Source organism: Micropterus salmoides, unplaced genomic scaffold (genome assembly GCF_014851395.1).
Source record: "Micropterus salmoides isolate LMB-PRFRI ecotype aquatic unplaced genomic scaffold, ASM1485139v1 Ms_hic_scaffold_11, whole genome shotgun sequence".
NCBI classification, from domain to species: Eukaryota; Metazoa; Chordata; class Actinopteri; order Centrarchiformes; family Centrarchidae; genus Micropterus; species Micropterus salmoides.
This window is the reverse complement of record NW_024040152.1, coordinates 6,368,113-6,383,553: the sequence shown is the minus strand read 5'-3', so window position 1 is coordinate 6,383,553 and position 15,441 is coordinate 6,368,113. Positions and strand designations below refer to the sequence as shown.

Below are 15,441 nucleotides of genomic sequence, written 5' to 3'. Positions count from 1 at the left end.
GGAAATGGAAATCCAAACTGGTGGGATGAAAAATGATCAACAACAGAAAACTTTTCCACAATGATTTAGATCAGAGAAAATAAACTGCAGTGATGGCCTCCTTTAGATGAAACTCAAGCCCAGAACAATGGCTGGTTTCCTGCCAAAGTGCTTAGTGAGTTGACAAACCCAACACCACCGGCTGGTACATAGCTGGTGGTGATTTCCAACCCAGTTAATGATAGAAGAGGAAATATTCTGGTCCCAAACTCTCGTATCAGCAGCAGCAGATCTGCATTATAAAGCTTTTCGAGGATACATATCCTCCAAGTTCAGCAAGTTAATGTTGTTTCTTGCTGGACAAACCATTTAATTATTGTGAAACGTGGGGGAATTCACAGTCTAGATGGCTCATAAACCATTAAAAATACTGTGAATCTGCATCATTAAAAACACATTTTCTCTAAAGTAGCAAACCTGGATTTAAGTGGATATTCAGGGCCACTGTTGATGCTGATTTCTGTCATTTAGCACTGGCATTATGACAAACTTGTTGACAATGCCAAGTAGGTCACTGTTAAAGCCAACCTGAGTCAAATAGTATTTCCTATTTATTTTTAGCACATATTTAATGCGACTACCAGATGGTTTCTGCACACAGCACTGTACAATGACTCATAAGTGTGACTGAGATAAACAATCACAGGAAAGTGGACAAAACCCATGTATGTGCTGTCCTAAATCGTTAAACCAGATCAATCTAGTATTCAAAACAGTAATTGATATTTGGAAATATTAACTTGACCCAAGTCAGTTTTCAGCACTGCAAAAACCAAAAAATGGTGCAAAAACATTACTGGTTATTATTTTTATTAGCCAATGCTAACCACATATATTCTTATAATGATTTCATATCAGCTTGTATCTCTTGGATGTATCCTTTTATAAGTTGTGTCACCGCTGGACTCTGCTGTGTTCCCTGATATGGTATATGATAAATGTAAAGAGAAGGAACATGGAGGGTCCCAGGTTTTGCTGAAGAACAGCCCAAAGAAGAACAACTAATCTGGTCTGGTATACTCTAGCATTAATACTGCATTTATACTGTACAATTTAACTAATATTTCTTATTTATTTATACCATTCTTACAGTGTAATCAAGGGCGTAGAATTTATATCCAGCAACTACTGAATTGTCCCTAACAAGGTGTGTAGTCAGTGTATTTGGTACAAAAACGGTTCACAGCTCTCGTTCTTGACTACGAGTCCAATGCGTTTTAAGTTTTAAAAGATTATGCCCCCCCCCCATTATAATGTAGGCTAATTTATTCACCTGCATAGTGCTCAAATAATCTCAGTCAGCGTCTCTCCCTCTCCTTCATTCTGTGCGCACGCTGGCAGGAGTGAGAGTGAGTTACTATGTTTGTATGGGTGTTCCGGACTTTACTCTTTGACCAGACCATGTATGAATTTACACTGAAGCCTCCTCAAATGGATGTGTAAACGGGTACGCAGCTCAAAGGATGGTTTTCCTTTGTTCTGCGAAGACTGTATTCTGTATTCTCATGTCCAACTCGGTGTCTGACAACGCGTGTTTTAAAGGAGCTTGAACTGTGGATAGGCTTGTGGCCTGATTTCATCTTCATCTGGTATGGTAAGAATCACATCCATCAGCCATTTTCCATGTGCACTTTTCCTTCAGCTTGACAGGTTATGCATTATTCAAAGTGATTCATCTGAAATCATAGAGAGATTAAACAGATTAAAATAAATCTATTGACACTATAATTTCAAGTTTGCTCACGGGCATTCATGACTATGTTGTTGTTGACAAGAGGATTCACCGTGTCAGTGCTGCTGAGTCATATATTCACACATGGCAACACACTGCCATCATCTGGCTAGTGGAAAGCACGTCCAAACACTAAAGCCATATAGCCAGTAACCAAGGACAATCAGAGCCAAAGAAATACTGTATTCTGGATATATATGTAGCTGGGATGTTTCATAGTATATTATTTGATGTCTACTGGTTAATAATATAATTTATGGTAAAATACAATAATTCAAGAGTTAATTTCATCTACAAGTTATTGTTATATGTACTTCAAACACGTTTTGTGAGTTGTGTATAGCTCAACAGACTTGAGTAAATTCTAATTCAAATCAAATGTTAAATGTTCTGAACACCTTTAAATGCAGCCAATATTTTAGTTGAGATAAGTGATCTGTGTGAGAAAAATATATGCACTGTTGTTCTAAAACAGTAAAGGCAAAAGAAATGTTAACTATACATTACTAAAATAGTCCATGAGGAAAACCAAGTCTGTGTGTTTCTATTAATTATCCAGCCTCTTGTCATCTATTTTCAATCTTCTGAAATGCTGGTTCCACTGAGTAGCTTAATGGAATAATGTAGTAAATTCTATCTGATAGAGTGACAATGGTGGTGGTTGTGGCAAAACTTGCTCTCACAGGGAACTTCTTTGACATGTTTCTCTCAGCTGACAAGATTTTCCAGGAACCGTAGCCATTGGCTGGCTGTGATACCTCTTAGTCTGAGCCTAAGGCAAATTTTGGACTCCATACTGTTTAGACAGTTTAATGCTGAATATCTTGGCCTACTGTCCAAAACATTTGGTCTTGTTTATGATGCTAGTAAAAATTCTTGTTAATTTAAAATTTAATTCATTAACTTAACAGGCCTTTTGTCTTGTTTTTTCTTTACTGTTTTTTTTGAACCTGTCATTTTGTAAATGTCTTTTTTGTTGACTATTTAACTACCCAACAGTATGTAAATCATATAGAAGTAGCCCCACCACAACCAGCTACACTTTTAAAATGCTGCATAAACGGAGGTGCATCAATGATCATTATCTAACAATCCATATGCTGTTGTTTATTGTTGTTGTGTTTGCTGTGTTTATTAATCAGTGGTGGAATGTAACGCACATTTATTCAAATACTGTCCTGATGTACCAATTTGAGCTACATTTCATGCTACTTTGTATTTCAACTTTGGTACAATTGAGAGAGAAATATTGTACTTTTTACGCCACTTAATTTACTGCTTTAGTTACTAGTTGCCGATAAAGATTTTACCAATAAAAAAATATGGTAATCGTCTTAAATATGATGGATATTAAACTACCAGTACAGTATATAAAGCATTAGCCTTACTGCAACCAGCTACAATATTAAAATGCTGATTAAATGATCATGCATCAGCAATAATAATCAAATTAGGCCTATATAATCCATATACTGTACCTATATAATGATCAGTGATGGAATGTAACTAACTATATTACTCAAATACTTGAGTACAAATTTGTGGTAAATAATTTGCCTCATCACAAATATCTATGATTTTAATGAAAATGCATCAGCAATAGCCCAATAACACTAAAAAGACTACTTGTGGGGTCATGGGGTGGTGATGGGGCAGTAGATAAGACACATGTGTGTCTGGTGTGGGAGACCCGAGTTTGATTCCCACTGCACTGAACCCTTAGTTGCTCCAGAGGTGTGTGTGACCTTGACATATATAGCAATTATAAGTTGCTTTGGATAAAAGTGTTAGCTAAATGACTAATTATTATTATTAATAAATACTTTAAATGAGGTAATTCTTCTAATATATTATGCTACTTTTGCTTTTGATATACTAAGTATGTAGTGTTAGCAGGATATAGCCTAACATAGTGGGTTTATAGTGATCTCATCAGGTTGTGTTTTGTACAACAGATGCAGTGGTGGATGATGTACACAAATCCTGTACTTGAGTAAAGAGTACAGATCCCCTTGCTTAATATTCATATTCATATATTGAAAGACTAATAAAAGCTGTGATGAAGGTTATGGGAATGAAAGACTATACTTCCCTTCAGACCATCTTTGAAAAAATGGTAGTCTCCCAGGCACAGAAACTTCTGAAGGACCCTTCCCATATTCTGCACTCTGAATATGACGTATTACCTTCAGGGAAACGCTATAGAGCTAGCAGATGTAAAAGTAACCACTATAAGGTGTCCTTCATCCCTTCTTCCATAGCGTTTCTAAATAAACAATCTGCTCTGAACAAGATGGCTTGAAGTACTTCCGGCACTTTATTTATTTTTAAGCATAGTATAATATTGATTGATCGCTTGCACTAGAGTTTCTGAACAACCGGATCTTAAATGAGTTTTTTAATTTTAGAATTGCGACGGTTGTAATTTTAGTGTTTGTTATATTCACTGCTTTATGAGCTCAAGAGCAATTGAATACAATCATTCAGAGGTTTCATGTCACTCAGGTTATACTTACCTTGTAATCAATTATTGACAAGTGTAGTGTCTCAGATACTTGTACAACATAATGTGTAAATGTAATGATTCCATATGTGTTTCTGATGTTACTACAGCCTTATGTGGCACTGATGTCCAAGACAAATTTCCCTCAGGGGACAATAAAGTTATCTTATTCACTATAAGTAGAAGTCTTCGATTTAAATTTCTAGTTGAGTCAAAGTATTAAAGTACCTGCTTTTAAAAATGTTTAAATATCAAAAGTATCCCCCACTTACAATGCTGTCCTTTCATCACTTCCCAGGAAACTCAACAAACGTAACCTATTGGCCTCAGGTGAAGATACCAACGATGGTCGTTCAGTCTTGGCCACCGGTAGTCTTAACGACTGTAACGACTGTCGTCACAGCAACAAGGAACACTAACGAACCAGCAGTAGCGACGATCCTGGCCAACGACCCCACTGAGGTTAAATAGCTGAGTTTCCCTGCCAGTCAGTCAGCACTGAAGAAGTCCTTTGGATGAGGGACGAAACGTCTTCCAGTATCTTCAACCAAGTCCAGTTGCCCTTGATTTTAACCTTCGGTGGACCCTTTGTGCTTTGGTGGGAGCTGCACGGTGGAAACAGATGCATCCTCCACCACCAGTCTGTCCAATGAGGAGAGGAGGGGGCGTTGCCGTCGGCTCCATTCTTCATTTGTGTGCAAACCACAACAAGCTACGACGGTGCAACGGATGGCAAACAAGTCCGAATAAAACACAAGACACAGGTAAGACGTTAGCTAACGGAAAAATAATATAAATGTTGTTAATCACCTTTAAGCTGCTCTGGTGACGCATCTGTGCGGTGCGAATTGTTAAACGGACCGTTGTTTCGAGTGGTTTTGTGTTAACTAAACCATATGTCAGGATTAGGCGACAACATGAAATGCTGTTGTTCTCACTGTGTTTAAGTAATAATATAAACACTGAACATCACGTTTGGTTGTAAGAATTAAGGTTTTATAACCGTTTTGCTTTGGCCGGTACGTTGTGTTCCTGGCCGAGCACGACTCGGCAGCTCAGCAGCATGGCGGCGGCCTGCGCCTTGTTCACAGTGTAGGCTCAGCAGTCATCCTGCCAGCGTCTCTGAGCAACAGCCTGCTGCGGTTTGTCTGCGGCATCTGTTTTTCTGTTCATGGTGTTGGTCTCTGAGTTGTCTGTGCTTACTCAGTGTAAAATGTGGCCTAAATATCACTAATACATTTTAGGATAGACCTAAGTAGCTGCGGAAGTAACTACATGTACTCAAATACTGTACTAAAGTAACCACTATGTTAAGGGTTAGTTTACTTGAGTATTTCCATTTTATGCTACTTTATACTTCTACTGCACTACATTTCAGCGGTAAATATTGTGATTTTTACTCCACTACATTAATTTAATGTCTTTAGTTACTAGTATCTTTTCAGCTTCAGATTAATAATACAAAACATAATCAACAACTTAACTACAATCTATTATTATAGGTTAATTTAAGACATGACATAACGAAATGAAAGGGGAAATATACAAGCTACCAAGGCAGTATATGAATAAATTCAAATTAGCCCCACCTTTACCAGCTGCAACATTAAAGTAATAAACACATTAATGCATAAATACTTATAATATATATAATTCTGAAATGGGACATTCTGCATAATTAATTAGTACGTTTAATATTGGTATTTTAAGTATAATTTTTGATTCCAATACTGTTGTACTTTTACTTTGAAAAGCATGACTTTTAATTGAAACAGAGGGGTATTTCTAAAGATCTGTGTAGTTACTCCACCTCCAAATATCAGTGAGTCAACCCCAATCTAGACAGTAATATTATGTTTTACAAATACCAATGATAGATACCATCAGTGTTGGAAGAAGTATTCAGATCATTTACATAAGTAGAAGTAGTAATACCACAATAGAAACATAGCCCCATCAGCATAGCTGCATTTACTTAAGTATTATAAGAAAAATGTACTAAAAGCAGTACTTTAATATTGTAGCTTGTTTCGGTGGAGTTAATTTACACTGCTTTATATAGTTTTTGATATTTAATCTTTAACAACAGTGCATGATATCTTCTAGACTGATCATGTTTTGTCTGTGTGGTAAACGTAGCAAAGAATACGTATATTTTCCATTGAAATGTAGTGTAATGTTTGGAGTATAAGTAGCATAATACAGAAATACTCAAGTTAAGCAGAACTACTGAAATGAGATTGATTTGAAAGTCACTAAAAGCTGACTTTTAAGATGTCTGCCACACAAACTAACATCTGTTTGCCATCTTTTCAGACATCTTGTAAAAAGGTACACCAAGAAGACTGTCCTACAACAATTGTTTTAAATAAGCATAGCTTTTAAAATGTCATACAGCTACATCTAAACAAAATAAAACAATTATACTATTGAAAATGTTGAAAGTTTGGTCTCTCACTAAATAAACCCTAATAATAAACGCATCTTAACTAAGCAATTAGTTGATTTCAATGAAGGGGTGGGGGTGGGGGGGGACAAACTTTTAATCCAATATTGGTGGCACTCTCCTGATGAATATATGCATACAGATGGGTCTTTCTTAGGACTTAAGCATATTTATGAATATTATAGTGATGCCAGAGATGTGATCATCAAGCTTATTCTCCAAAAAAAGACAATCGATTTCTTAATCAGTTAAGGCCTTAATGACAAGGAACTCACCGAATTGACTAGGCAGAAGTCATAAAGTACATGCAGAATAATCTAACATGTATCATAGAATTTCTATGATTACTTTGGAAGGATACTACACAAGTATTGGGAGATAAATTCCCAACTGAACGATTTCTTGGAAGATTTTTAACACGGACAGTGCACCAGTTGAAGTTTGTTCTGTTGGAAAATGTGTCCTGGAATCCTTCCAAGTCCAATTTCACATTCAAGTGGCTGTGTGGCATGTGGTTCCTACTCAGAACATCCTGCTGCACCTACGTATATGGCAGTTCCTCTGTCCTCATGCTATCTTTTGTGTTGTGTGCAGACAGCTGCAGATATGGGCAAGTCCCAGTCACACTTGGCTAAGCACAAAAACGAGAGTCAGGACGCTCTGACGACTGCTGGCGAGTATGGAGACAGTAAGACAGAGGAGGATGGCAAGAATGGAGACGTATCTCAGTTCCCCTACGTGGAGTTCACTGGACGGGACAGTGTCACATGCCCCACATGCCAGGGCACTGGCAGAATCCCACGAGGTAAAATGTTCGAGATATATGTAGTCATAGATCAACAAACATTATCAGTATAAGTCTGTATGGAGAGCAGTGCCATTAAAGCTGGTTCAAATCAAAGTATTTCTCGATAACATTAAATATTCATGACTGAATAGTTAAGAAAAAGACAGCCTTTGGTATTATTTATAAAGCGTTAACAGTCAAAAACTCAGCTAATCTGCTTCAGCAGGAATGTGTGGGTGTGGTTTGATTGCATTTAACTGATTGTGCCAGCGATATAAGCACACAACTTTTTCCACATCAGTGATTATTGCACTTCAAACTAGTGAGAAAAGTAAGGACAAAAACCACAAAATACAGAAATTACACGTGAAATAACCAAAACTGCTCTAACTTTGGCAGAAAATGCTGTGTTCTTGTTTGAACACAAGTCACCAATGAGCTCAACAACTGATTGAGAAGGTGTTTTGTCAGTTTTCAGGGCCTTATAAAGCTGAACTAGGTACCTTGAAACTGAGGCACGAAGTAACATCCATTTATTCTCACTCATGAATACACAGATCCTGTAACATGATGATAGTAAGTTTGTATTTACCAACCAAGGTGTGAGGCTTTACGCTAAATGGATTCCACACATGCATGCTATCTAAAGTTTCAAAGTCCAGCTTTCAGTTTCAGGCAGTGGAGTTCAGAATTGTGCAAATGTACAAGAGTCTACAAGAATTTCATTGAGGCAAAAAGGGCAACCATGTAGGGATAACAGGGTCTGTGACAATCTATTTGAGCCCCGCTGGAAGTTAGGTTAAGTTGTATTTAAAAAATCATGCATATTTGAAGATGATCAAAGGTTTCTACAGTTTTGATGCATTATCAAATATGTCTATATGCCTGGCTCACATATATCCAAATATAATATTACAAAAGCCCAAATATAAATACAAGTTGCGCGCATTTACATCTACAACAAAATTCACAGATCACACATGTAGCAAATATATAATAACGTACAAGTAAAATCGAGAGATTAAACAAACGGGCCATATCGCCTTTTTTAACACGCTTAAGAGACAAAGTTAGTTAACTTAATGACGTAACAAACATCCATTTCCAATTATCTTTAAACTTGAATCTTTCAGGGTTTTGTCAAGACTTTTCATGAAATATTTATGCTTTTAAATTTGTGCATAATCACCGAGCACAAACAGTCTGTTTTCTTCCTGCTGCTGTAACGGTTCTGCAAACCAGGAATCTGGTTAAAGTTTTCATGTTATTACACTGTGTACTGAACACATCTAATTGTAGCCAAGAACTAACTCATCAGTGCATTCAAGTTATACTGCGTTGTGGTAGTTACATGATATACTCCATTGTTTATTCAGATGTTTGTTTTGGTGGGTTAAGAATAAACCAATAATCAATAAAATGATGATGAAAGGAAAATGTCAATTTCAAGATTTTTCTCAGGTGTATGTACAGAGGTATTGCATAGTGCAAATGTTACAACATACTCCTTACTCAATCCAAGAGTAAAATGGCACATCTTTTCTGTGCTTTCTATGATTTATTCAACAGGTCAAGAGAATCAGCTTGTGGCTCTGATTCCATACAGTGACCAAAGGCTCAGGCCAAGCAGGACGTAAGTCTGCACCAAGTGCTCTTTGTAAAGATTGACTGTGTTAACTGTCGGCATGATGAAACTCGATGCACACACAGTGGCACGATAGCCTTTGAAGTCATCAGCTGGTTTCAGGGCCTCACTTCTCTTTTCTTTCTCCTGCAGAAAGCTGTATGTCACAATATCAGTGGCACTTTGCCTGCTGCTGTCAGGCCTGGCTGTTTTCTTTCTGTTCCCTCGCTCGATTGATGTCTCCTATGTGGGAGTGAAGTCTGCCTATGTCTCCTATGACTTGGACAAACGAATTGTTTATCTCAACATTACTGTAAGATTATGCAGCCATACTTTTCTGACTTAAAATAAATCTGTAATAATTACCTGCAGGGTATAACTCGGCTTGTGTTTAGGTTTAACTTTTTGACAAAGCTTTAAAGCAGCTATAATCAATATTTTTATCTTGACAATCACATCACACTCCTTGTATGTAAATGGGGTTGCTCGTAGTGGTAAATACACAGCGAATTATCACTTGACTGCAGCTCTCCTTAGCTGTCATCTACGGAGCTTTATCATGTCTTTCAGCATGTGTTCACTTCCGGCCCACAACTATACCATTTTAGCTCACACTCAATGCCCTCAACAGGGCTGTTTTTTGGCTGCAGCAGGCAGCTATCTTCAGCAACAAAACATCTAAAAACCTTCTCTAAGTTACCAGTTCAACACCAAACGGCAGGGAGGCGAAGTACACAACTAGCTGATGAATACTGTGGAGCATTTAGTAGCTAAACAGCCAGATATTTCCCTCAGGTGTAAGTGGAGACATAATTAAATACAGAGTGTGAATAATGGATTTATATTTATCACATAGCCAGAAACACAACTCCAAATTAATGTTAATGCTGGATGTGTAAATATGCAACTCTGTACTAACACGTTCTCCATATCAAAATGCTATATAATTACAACAATGATTGTTTTCCTTTCAAGTTAATGTTGGGACTTTTTTCATGAAGCACTCTATTGCCAGAATCTCACACCTTTTATCTTCTTCCATCCAGAGCACTCTGAATATCACCAATAATAACTACTACACCATATCTGTGACCAACATCACAGCCCAAGTGCAGTTCTCCAAAACGGTGATAGGCAAGGCCAAGCTGAACAACAGCTCAGTGATCATACCACTGGATGAACGGCAGGTAGGTTGAAATATATTTTACTGTACACACACACAAAGAAAAACTACACTCTAAGGACTCAAAGTTATAGTTACAAGTCATAGTTACAAATTCATTGCTGGTAAGAACATTTATTTGTTATTTTAGGCTATACAAAAACAAATCTAAAAATGCACTGAAATTCAGATGCACTGTAGTCACGACTGCAACCCACACACAAAAGCTCATTGTTACACCCGTAGTCAAAATACCAAGAACCTCGCCCAACTTTACTCACAGACCGGTCATGTGACTGCACAAAAATTATATTAATTATGTTTCTGCAAGAATCCAGACTTCAAACAAATGTTTTAAGCACCATTAAAGCCTCATTATCTTCAAGTCTTGTGACATTACAAATCTTGGTACCACTGCTCACTATTAGACCATTGGCCACTGACTATACATGTGTTATATGTTAATGCTTTATAAATTGTGTTTATTGCAGATTGACTACACAGTTCCCACCACCATTGCTGATGAGATGAGTTATATGTTGTAAGTATCTTGTTAGAAGTCGTAAAAATGTATTGTTTACACTTGGATCATTTTAAATAACTCACTTTTTGTCTTACAGTGACTACTGCACCTTGCCAACCATAAAAGTTCACAACATAGTAGTCATGATGCAGTAAGTACAGCTTAATTTATTTATATCTCACATTCTAATGCTCTTAATTAACATAATCATACTGTATGTGAGAGAATCATTATTTTATTATTTTTATCTGTTCATACATCAACATTAATCAAAATCACAACTCTCACCTCCACACTCACATAGTCTCACCCACACATACTGAAGAGCTGCCCAGAAAGCCTTCTGCTCAGACCAACAGGAGACACATGGGCCTTTGGGTCCCTTGCTCATTTACACATCAACGCTGACATTCAAACTGATTGTAAATTTAGCAAAGCAGACATTTCTCCATGGCAGAAATAATCTTTATTGTGAAGGACTTTTTGCTTTGTTATGGGTAATATCACACAGGTTTCCTTAGGTCATGTTAGCAGCGGGTCAGACTCTGTCTCTCCTCTGTCTTTAGTTTACTGACTGACACAGCTGCCTTGATAAGGACACACATTGTGATCCATTTCCTAGGTAACCCAAGGTCGAGATTAGCTTTTTGTTTCTGACTGACTGGCTCTCTTTGGAAAGTCCTGCATGTGATTTGAATGACACACAACGTGACTTAGGTTAGCTTAGATTAGCAGGGTAGAATAGAATCTTCACACATGCATAGAGGGGTCAACAAGAACCGTATTTGGACACAGTGAATCTCTGTAAGTCTAGGATGGATAAATACTAAAATAAATACATTTACATTCCGATTTGGTTTGGTACTAGACCAAACCAGTGTTGCTGTTGCTAGTCTCCCTTGCTGGGCTTCAATAAACAATGCGGTATAAGACTTCCTGAGATGATCTTTTCCAAAGAAGGATTGACTCGCTCACTAGTTGACTTAATCCTCTGCAGTCAAAGCCAAATAACAACTTTCTAGCCTAGTAATGTTACACAGACTGACTACTCTTGATATTCAGTGGTTTTACATCTAGCCCATAATGCCCTAAAGCTCACTTGTGAGTGTCTGTTGCAGGCTTCAGTTTGACCCATTTCACAATAGAAGACAGCGCGTAACAATAAGTAATTAAGTTTGTCAATTATTATTCAATAAAAATGAATTCTTGTATTTTGTAGTTGACGTACAGTAACTTAAGAAGACCTTACAAGTTCAAACTAGCCATACCGAGCTCGCATACAACCAAGATAACCTGCTGATCCTGACCTGTCAAGATTCTGAATGTTATGGTCATGAGTTCATGTGAAAAAACTATTACTGTTTTAGATATTTACTGGTTCTTGGGATCCACTTAGATAGATTCAAGTCAACCAAAAAGTTGTGCCCCAGAGAAATAATTATAATCTACTGAAACTCAAATCTGAACCTGGTAAAGACGAGTAGTTTCTCATCCACTTTTCCCACCCAGATTTTCCACACCCATGCAGGATTTAGATCCTGGACAGCTGCACTTGTTTCACCTTGTTGTCTGTTGTACAGCAGTTTACTTCAGTTATTTTTCAGGGTGACGGTGACAACGTCGTACTTCGGCCACGCGGAGCAGGTCTCTCAGGAGATGTACCAGTATGTCGACTGTGGGGGGAACACCACCTCCTTGCATGGGCATGTGCAGGTTTACAAATAAGACAAGCAAAAAAATGCACTGCTGAGACTGAGGGTCTTAACGAGAGAACTGGGCTGACCTCCACATAGGAAATCTTTGCTCAGTGACAATGGAATAATGGACAGGGACATAACTTTTCCTTAAATTAGTCAAAGGCTCATCAGTTCTTAAGTTCACAACCACTTTCTTCCTTTTACAGGTCAAACATAATGTTTAGAAGAGCAAATTTTTTGGTATTTGTTGAACTTACCAACTTGCCACAGCCAGATTTTTTGCAGGATTTGCCTCGAGGCTTGTGGTCATTTTTCTCCCTGGTGCCAGCAATATAGACAGATGTAATTTAATATTCACGTGGTAGGCATTGCCATCTTGTTTACATTATCACTCCTCAACAATAAAATGACTGGAGTTTTAGATATGAAGCACTTTAACCTGATCTGAATCTACAGATATTAATAAGAATGTTGAATGAGTGCAATGGGAATACTGCAACAACACAATGAAAACCACAGAGCTGTTTCGCTACCACTTCTTGTCCCCCTCTTTTCATTCATTCCTACAGCAGCCCCTCTCTTTTTATTTTGTTTAAAAAAGATATGATTCTTGATAGTGTTTGGTGCAATATAGATGATGTATTATTTTCATTTGTTTTTAGTTGTTGTTTTTTGCTTAGAGTTCTTTACTTTTAGCTCGAATAAAGGTAGTTCAAGCCTTCTCTTACGTTTATCTATGATTTTCTGGTGTGATTTAAAAGCAAATGTGACGCTGTGAAGACTTGCAGAGTAAAAATAAATGTGTAAAAGGGATAATATTTTTTAATTTCATAGAAAGTGTGGGTGCATTACAGCGGGCAAAAAAATACAGAAATGTGTAAATATAAAATATGTACTTTTCTTCTGGCTTGCTTCAAAACATGGTATATAAAGAAAAAAAATCTGAGAGCAACTTCCTTCCCTTTAATGAGGTTGTCCTATTTTTGTGGGTTGTGGTGTCATTTGCAATGTGTTTGCTATTTTAATCCACTCTGCATCTATAAATTATATGATGAGTTAACCGCTATTATTTTTTAAAATTATTATGGCTCGCTTCCTTTTATCACAAGGCTTGGATTTGGATAATACCAAAAGTGTATAATACCACCAGCATTCACATGTTCTGATGATATTCTATATTTTTAAACAGATTATGTACAACTTTTGCCTGACAAAAGCACATAACAAATAAATGGTTAAAATTTGAATTATGCTTCTGATCTTACTTCAGTTGTGATCGCACGGGCCAAATAAAATGATATGGGTTTGTTTTTTTTGACCTTGAAAGCCCCAGATCCAACCCTTCTCAGTATTTGATGATGAGTGTAGATGTGAAAACCTCTGTCTTACTGCCTCTACACAGTGGTTTTATGATTTTTGTGCATGAAGCTGAAAATAAAATCATGATTCATTTAGAATTTTGTTTGCAATTTTTTGGGTGTGCTTGTAATGTTCTCTGTACACACTGGGTGGTGCCGAGTGGTCAGCAAAACTACAAGATCACTCAGCTGTGCTGAAGATCCAGTTATTTCACTGTTATTTCATTACATACTTTCATATTAACGAGATAATTAAAAGGACACATCACCACCTCAGTGATGATAGACAAAGGTCAACCTGCAAAATTGTATAATTTAAATACAATAGTTTTTATTGGGAGAAAAATTTGCAATAAATTTAATATTTGTCAAGTTACCCATGATTACTGCAAAACAACTGACTAAAAGTAAACCTTTGTTTTTACCTCATCACACCACAGATCACCAAGGGCATCACTCTGTGTTGAAAAGTGGTGGGGCGTGATGATACACTTTGGTCACAAGATGTGACGATGCACGAGCACAAAAAGAAATATGAAATGCTGAAATGTATGAGTGGGGTCCTGCATTAAATACTTAATTTCCTGCATTCTGGAGACATTTTCTGCTCCAATTTACAGTAGATAGACAGTAGATTTTTTTAGCTTTAGTTACTTTTTTTGGACAATGCACATCTGTTTCTTCTATATTCAAATTGCATTGCATGTTTTCTTATTGTTCAAATAAACCTTTCTCAAAGCATTTTAATTTGTTAGTTAACAGTCCTTGGTGGAAGCTATTTTTCAGAACAATTGCTTTCAAAAGGTAATAGAGACAAAATCAGCCATTTTAAAATGTGGTGGGGACATGTCACATTGTAAATGATACCTATGCAGATCACTAAATCAGAGGAGTATAAATGTAATCATCTGTTGTCACATTTGCACGCTTATTAGTTTCCCAAAGTAAATTCATGTCTTATTTAGTCTGACCAATGTTCCAAATTCAAATATTCAGTTTATGATAATTGTTAAGGCTGTATGTTTCCCTGTGCTGTTTGTTCTTTTTCCTCTTCTGTCCTCTAAAGTTCTGCCCAGGTGCATGATGTCTGATTGCTTAATGAGATGCAGCTGGCCTTGAAATAAAGCATGTGCCAGCTTCAGAGGGAAGATGCTTCTGGGACTGCAGGCCTAGCTGCCTCTCAGCTTAGGATTCTGTGTTGCTGTTCTGTGTGTTTGACTTTGTTTCTTTTGGTAGTCTTTGATTTAGCGTCTTGGCTGTGTGTATTTCGTCATGTGAATACCTCATGGATTTGGTTTTCTTAAAGGTGTTTTCTTTGGTTGGTTTGGGTCAGCGTTGTTTGCCCCATATAGGGCCACCTAAAGGCAGAACAAAGAAGACAAAAAACACCAACATTCTTATTTGAGAAGTCACATTTTAAAAATATTTTAACAGTTAATCAATTTAGAAATTAGTTGCTGATTAATTTCTGTTGATCAATTAATCAATCGTTTCAACTCAATTTCACTGTCTCCACATAAGATAAAACTTTATTATCCATTTCTGGAAACTTGTCTTTGGCTTCAAGAGG

General features: G+C 37.1%; 1 protein-coding gene across 1 annotated transcript; it reads left to right on the top strand.

Annotated features, from left to right (window-relative positions):
• The first annotated feature begins 4,734 nt into the window (after window positions 1-4,734).
• Window positions 4,735-13,970, top strand: tmem106ba (transmembrane protein 106Ba). The gene is made up of 8 exons (XM_038710614.1): window positions 4,735-5,038; window positions 7,315-7,525; window positions 9,077-9,140; window positions 9,285-9,444; window positions 10,178-10,318; window positions 10,785-10,834; window positions 10,914-10,967; window positions 12,421-13,970. Exons 2-8 carry the CDS (start codon window positions 7,327-7,329, stop codon window positions 12,539-12,541), a joined length of 789 nt encoding a protein of 262 aa, XP_038566542.1. The 5' UTR covers window positions 4,735-5,038; window positions 7,315-7,326; the 3' UTR covers window positions 12,542-13,970.
• Window positions 13,971-15,441: the final 1,471 nt, after the last annotated feature.